At 62.7% G+C, this 6609-nt stretch overlaps 1 protein-coding gene across 1 annotated transcript; it reads left to right on the top strand.

The window, feature by feature from the left end:
- Positions 1 to 540: 540 nt before the first annotated feature.
- Positions 541 to 3369, top strand: LOC143173584 (maestro heat-like repeat-containing protein family member 7). Its single transcript, XM_076363851.1, has 5 exons — positions 541 to 549; positions 1603 to 1740; positions 2175 to 2351; positions 2643 to 2798; positions 3325 to 3369. The coding sequence occupies exons 1-5, from the start codon at positions 541 to 543 to the stop codon at positions 3367 to 3369; spliced, it is 525 nt and encodes a 174-aa protein (XP_076219966.1).
- Positions 3370 to 6609: the final 3240 nt, after the last annotated feature.

Genomic DNA, 6609 nt, shown 5'->3' with positions numbered 1-6609 from the left:
TGCTCGGCGTGACATGTCTTTGCTCCCCTCCTTCCTCCCGTAGGTGTTTGGAGAATACCTCCAGCCTTCTCAGATGACAGACATTCTCCTCGTGGCCATTGAGGCCTTGACAGCAGACGACATCTACGACAGGCAGCTGGGCAGCAACATCCTGGATATGGCCATGAGAGACCCTGCCTCCTGGCTGACGGATGTAAGTGCCCTGCGGCTGGATTGCCCTGCCCGTGAGCCCTGTCAGCCCTTGTTCTTCCCTCCTTCCCTAACCCAGCTCTCTCGGGCACCTGAAGCCATTTCAAGGCAGCAGAGAGGGATGGGAAGGGCAGCAGTTTCAGTGGCCGCTTGGGAAATGGCTGCACTCCAGTGGCAGCACCATCCTCACCTGTGTCCCCTCCAGGTGCCAAAGATTGTGAGGTACACCCACAAAAACATGGAGCACATCCGCATGGAGCCAGCCCGGCACAGCCTGGATTCATTCCTTCTCCTGCTGACCAAGCGGTGCCCCAGGGAAGTGGTCAGGAGCCTGTTGAAGATCTCTCCAACATGCGACAGGTACCGGCCCCGACAGCCTTGAGGGCTCGTTCCCTGTGGGGAGAGGGGCCCAGAGACGCTCTGGCTGCCAGGCCCATGGAAAACTGCAGGACATCCCCAAGGAGCAGGGCCCTCCATCCCACCACGCTTCCCAGCCCCGGTGGGTCAGCCAGGCCCGCAGCAGCCAAAGCTGGCCAAGCCAGAGTCCCGCCACCACGCTCCTCCCTGCCCCATGGGGAACACCACCTCAGCCCCCTCCTGCCTAAGCGGGCAGGGTCCCCGGGCACCCCAAGTGAGGGGGGTGGGCAGGGCCAGGGCTGCAGCACCGCCTGGGTCCGGAGAGGCTGGCCTGGGCACGGTGCAGTGGCCGAGGCAGCCCTGCTGACCGAGCGCTCTGGGTCTGCAGCGCTGCCCTGGCCATGTGGGAGGTGATGATCTCTGTGCCTTGGGCTTTGTGGAGTGTCTTGACGGAGCTGCTCAGCGTGCTCCAGGACCAGCGGCTGCGCAAGGTGTTCAGCTGTGCCGCGGAGGACGCCTGCATCTATCCCTTGGCTGTGAGTGACCTTCAGGGCTGTGCCTGCCTCCCCAGGGAAACAGGCACGGCCCCCTCCCCTTCCGTCTGCCTCCAAATGGCCACCTCCTCCAGTACATATGGACACAGCCCCGGAGGGTCAGCAGGGACCTGCCCAGCACCAGCCAGACCCCGTGCCAGACACTTGGGGCCCCCTTGTGCTGTTTTGGCCCCGGTGAAAGAACACGAAGCCTGCCCCTGCCCGGGCAGCACCCTGCTTCCCCCCTGCCTGCATCCCCCTGCCTGCATCCCCCTGCCTGCATCCCCCTGCCCTGCTCTGCAGCCTGGAAACCCGGGGCAGGGGCAGAGAAAGGAGCAGAAGCCCGAGTCAGGCCAGTTGCTGGGCCTGGGGCAGAGGCATGGCCTCTGCGCAGGCTGAGGGGGCTTCAAGTCTGGGGAGAGGAGACACTTACCACCGCCCACGTGTCGTGCCCCCTTTGTGCCAGCGCGGTGGAGGGAGCCCTGCGGGCTCTGCTGGTCTCTCACTGCTGTCTTCGTTTTAGCTGCTGCTCTGCGCCGACGTTGGAACAGAGGAGTTTGCTGCCCTGTACAAAGCCCAGAGGTACCTGAGGCATCCAAGCCCGGTGATGCTCTCGCTGGTGCTGAGGGGCCTCATCACGCTTTCAAAGACACCCGAGACGGTGAGCAGGGTGTAGTCAAGCGGAGCCATGTTGGCAGCCGGGGCCTGGGGCAGGGGGTAATGTGGTGGCTTGGCCTTGGCTGGGAGGCAGGAGGCGGGGTGAGGGCTCCAATCACCCTCCCTGCTATGGAGGGGCCTGGTGGGTGCCTGGGGAGCCCTCCAGGCACAGAGGCTTGCCAATCCACCTGCCCCCTTCAGGCCGGTCGGTTTCAGGGGGTGGCTGAGCAGGGGACACTGCTCTCCTGCACTCCCTTCCCTTCCTCGGGCTCTCCCCGCATCCCCATCAGTGGCCACTGCCTGCCAGGAGGCTGCTGCAGTGACTCCTGGGCCACCTGCTGGGAAGCCGGGCAGGAGGCTGGTGCTCAGCAGCCGGCGCATTTTTGCCAGGGTGCTCGTTCCCTGCTTCACAATAAGGAAACTGTGTGTTTCGTACAGGCAAGAAAAATACCGGTCCTGCTGCCAGACATCATGGAGACCCTGCAGGATGCCAACGCTGATGTCAAGATGAAGGCCCTGGTACTGCTCAGGAACATGATGGGTCACATGAAGAGGGAGGAGGCCAGCGTCATCGCTCTGCAGCTGGCGGAGAAGCTCCTGCCCCTCTTTGATGATGTAAGGCTGCTGTGGGAGCCTCAGCCCTACAGATGGGCACCCTGCAAAGACAGCTGCCCTTCAGCCCAGCCCTGTGGGCAGCACTTGGGCAGGGCTCCCCTCCTCACTCCTCTTGCATGGCCTTTCAGGGCTTTGGGGCTCTTCAGCCGCAGCTGCAGATCTGGCCCACAGCCCCTGTGTTCAGGATCCGACCCCCGAGCAGCCCCCCTCACATCAGACACGCTGATGCCCTTGCTCACTGTGGGCAGGGAGCGGCTGTTGCTCAAGTCCCCCTGTCCTCCTCACCACCAGGTGTCCAGCCAGGTGCGGGAGCTCTCCATCAGCTTCTTCGAAGGCGTGATGAAGACCGTGGTGGGGAGAAACGTGAAACAGATGAAGAAGAAAGTGCAGAGGGTCCTGCTCCCGCTCTTTCTCCACATGAACGACCAGATCGAGAGCGTGGCGAAGGTGAGTGACCAGCGACCCACTGGGGACGCCGGGAAGGGCGTGCCGACGCTGGCCTGGCATAAGGGGCGAGGGCTGCTGGACGTCAGAGTCTGGGAATGTGTGTCACCCCAGGGTCCCACTGCTCCCCTCCTTCCCTGCCCTGGGCCCACCGCTGCCTTCCTCCTTCCCCCCTGCTGCCTGCTGCCGAGGTGGATGGGGAGCGGGGGTCCCCTCCCAGCCCCGCTCTCCCCACTCAGCCCTCCTCCAGCACAGCCCAGAGGAAGGCTCCCTGCAGACCCAGCACGAGCAGGGCCGGGGAACCTGGCACAGGCATTTCCCAGACCTGCCCTGCCTGGTCCAGCAGGGCTCAGCAGCAGCCCCACGGCCACCGAGCACACGAGTCCCTACGGGCTTCCCAGCTCTCCCTGCAGGTGTGGGAGGCCAGGGCTTTGAGCCCCAATCCCTGTCCCCCAGGGCTGTGCCCCAGAGACCCCCAAATGTTTGGGCCAGGGCATGTCCCAGCTCCCTGAGGGCAGGATCGCTGCAGAAACAGAGCCCTGCTCACCCCGATGCCCTTTCAGGGGGCCAGTGAACTTGGCCTCTGCAGAGGGGTGCAGCACTTAGAAGGGGTGGAGAGCAAGCTTGTTCCCCAGCCTGGGGCAGGGAGAATGGTGGGAAGGGAGGTGCAGCCAGAAGGGGACTGGCCCTGCATCCCGGGATCAAAGCTCTGCTCACCCGGAGCCTGGGTGTGGAGGAGCTGGGGCAGCCCCGGCTGGGGAGCCAAGCGTCCTGCTGGGGGATGCTCCTGGGACGTGCTGCTGGCTCCATCCTGCCCCAGTGTCTCTGGGGCTCCAGCCCTCGCTGCCTACAGCTGTGGGCCCACACCTCCTTTGCCCTTCGGCCTGCCCCCATCCCTGGCAGCAGCTCAGCAGCTCTTGAGGATCTCTGTTCTGTTGGCCGGCAGCAGGAGATACCTGAGGTGGTGGCTGCCCCGTGTCCCTGCCCTGGGCACTGAACCCAGTTCAGACTCTGTCCCCTGCTGCCTCTTCCCATAAGGGGCTGGGAACAGCTCGGAGCCTGGCCAAGAGGAGGAGGATGCCAGGGCTGCTTCCCTGGGCTGTGGTGCCATCTCCCAGCCTCTGCTTCTCTGCAGGCCTCTGGGAACACCCTCCTCGCCTGTGCAAAGTTCCTGGGATGGAGGAAGCTCAGCTACCTGGCCGAGACGCGTCAGACACACCTCATTGGAGAGTGCTTGGTGAGGACAACCCCCAAGCCCCACGGCCGGGCCCCACGTGCCCGTGGGGAGGGCTGTGCAGCTGTGCCTCGCCTGCCCTGCTCCAGCCTGGAGCCCAGAGCCTGGAGCTGCATCCTCCTTCCTTGCCCTCAAGCACGCAGCCCCCAAGGGCTCTTCTCCAGGCCCTTCTCCCCTCCCTGCCCCCAGGGTGCTGAACAAGACCCTGGCACATGTAAGCCCTGGCACTGGGACAGAGGGGTCGCAGCACCCCCAGGCCCCCTGTGCCTGCGGCTCGCTCTGAACCTCAGCCCCACAGGGCTCCTGCCTGGGAGGGAGGGAGGCAGGGAGGGAGGGCACCGGTAGGAGGGACTGGTCCGGATGGCTGGGGAGGGTCTGTATGAGCCACGTGCCCTTGTGCTCTCTCCAGCTACTGCACAACAGGAGCAGGGTGGAAGAATATCTGTGTCAGAGCCTGCCGTACCTGAAGGACGCTCAGGCCACCCTGCGAGTGGCGGCCATCAGGTTCATCGGTGAGCCACAGCCCCTGGGGTCCCTCTTCCGGCAGCCTGGCCCCGGTCCCCTCCACTGCACCGGCAGCAAGGGACAGCCCTGTGGCTGCCAGAGCCCCGGCTGCCCCGTGCAGGGCCCGCCACGCAGGTGGGCTCGCTGGGAGCCTTGCTCAGTCCCACCGCCGTCACGTACTGTCCTTCCCTGGGGTCCGCCCTGCTGAGGAGGAGGAGGGGGTGCAGCCAGTCTGGCAGGGCCGGGGGCCGTGCTGCTGGGAGCGTGCTGGGGAGCAGGAGGTCTGACACGAGCTCTGTGCCTAGGGCTTGCCGCACGGCACCTGAGGAACCGAAGCTCAGAGAAGCTCTTGGATATCTGCAACGGTGAGTAGGGGCGGTGCTGTGCTGGCCGGGGCTGGCGGGGCAGGGGACAGAGCCGGGGCAGGGTGCTGCCATGGCTGGCCCCGCGCCAGGGCAACGCTTCAGGGGCAGAGGAACGTGTCAGGGCCACATGGGGCATTCCTGAGCAGCAGCTTCCAGCTGGTCTGTTTGTCCCACCTGCTCCTCCTGGCCAGGGCAAGAGATGGGTGGGGCTGGCATGGGCTGGAGGGGACTCCTGGGGGTCTCTGCAGGCAGTGGGGGTTCACGTCCGCTTCGCTTCCTTTCGTTGCAGCCCTCCTGCCCTTGGGGAAGGACACGGAACTCTCGGTCAGCTCCCTGGCAGTTCAGACCCTCTTCATCCTGACAAGAGATGTGCCAACATCAGGATGGAGCCTGCGATCGCTGTGCTGCTGGCCCTGCTGAGCCTTTGAGAGATTACGTTCTCCTCTCAAAAACGGCCGTATTTGAATATCTTCTTTTTAAATAAAGCTGGAACAAGCAGCCCCGTCCCATGGTGTCCTTCCCATGGGGACCACCCTGAGGGTGCTGAGCAGACAGCGTCCTTCCTGGCCTCTGCCGCTGCCTGCAGGACAGCACACCCGGACCCAGGGTGTCCTTGCAGCCAAGCCCCAGCTGCCCCGCTAGACCACAAAGCCCCGAGGGGAGGAGGGGAGAAGCTTTAGCCCAACCTGCCCCTCCTGAGACATCCCAGGGCACGAAAAGGCACCCGTGCTCTGCCAAGCTGGCGAGTCGTCACTTGTCCCGGCATCAAACTCCTCTCTTGTACTGGGAGCTGGGCTGGTTTGGGCTGGGATGGAGTTAATTTCCCTCGTAGTAGCTGCTACGGGGCTCTGGGTTGGATTTGTGCTGGAAACGGTGTTGATAACACAGGGGTGTTTTCGTCCCTGCTGAGCAGTGCCTACACTGAGTCAAGGCCTTTTCTGCTTCCCACCCCGCCCCACCAGCGAGCAGCCTGGGGGTGCACGAGAAGCTGGGAGGGGACACAGCCGGGACAGCTGACCCCGGCTGACCCAAGGGACATTCCACACCATATGACGTCACGCTCAGCAATAAAACTGGGGGGGAGGTTGGCGGGGGGGCCGCTGGCCGGGCATCGGTCACTTGGTGGTGAGCAACGGTTTTCATTTGCATCACTTGTCTTTCCTGGGTTTTATTTCTCTCTCTTTGTCAACTTCCTTTTCATTATTATTATTATTATTATTATTATTATTATTATTATTATTGTTATTATTATTACTTTAATTCATGTCAATTATTAAACTTTTTATCTCGCGCGTTTTCTCTCTCTTACCCTTCCGATTCCCTCCCCCCATCCCGCCGGGGGGAGTGAGCGAGCGGCCGTGTGGTGCTCGGTTACCGGCCGGGGTTACACCACGACAGTCCTTTCTCCACCCCCTCTTCCGTGCCGATGTCATACCCACATCTTCAATGTCTACTACATTGCTTCCAAGACAATGTCGGAGGAGTTGGTGTTTTAAAGAGTCTGTTCTCCTTTTGTTCTCAATGTTTTGGGAGTTAACCTCATGGTACCATTGGGTTACACTGGACCAGATGTTCTGGATTTCAAAGGTCTCCTCTTGTTGTCCAATGGCAGGGGAGATGGTCCATGAGCTCCCCTTCTCTCCTCAGGTTTCTTCATGTACGACAGGACTGATGGCATACGGCAGACTCTCTGGAAATGAATGTGGAGGGG

Source organism: Aptenodytes patagonicus, unplaced genomic scaffold (assembly GCF_965638725.1).
Source record: "Aptenodytes patagonicus unplaced genomic scaffold, bAptPat1.pri.cur scaffold_129, whole genome shotgun sequence".
In the NCBI taxonomy this organism is placed as follows: Eukaryota; Metazoa; Chordata; class Aves; order Sphenisciformes; family Spheniscidae; genus Aptenodytes; species Aptenodytes patagonicus.
Note: the sequence above shows the minus strand (reverse complement) of the source record. Positions and strands in the feature narration are given on the sequence as shown.

What these genes read in the sequence shown, in the direction of transcription:
- LOC143173584 (XM_076363851.1), top strand. An exon ending in TTTCAAAGACACCCGAGACG is followed by an intron (nt 1,741 to 2,174) that starts GTGAGCAGGGTG and finishes TGTTTCGTACAG; the next exon opens with GCAAGAAAAATACCGGTCCT. An exon ending in AGATCGAGAGCGTGGCGAAG is followed by an intron (nt 2,799 to 3,324) that starts GTGAGTGACCAG and finishes GGATCGCTGCAG; the next exon opens with AAACAGAGCCCTGCTCACCC.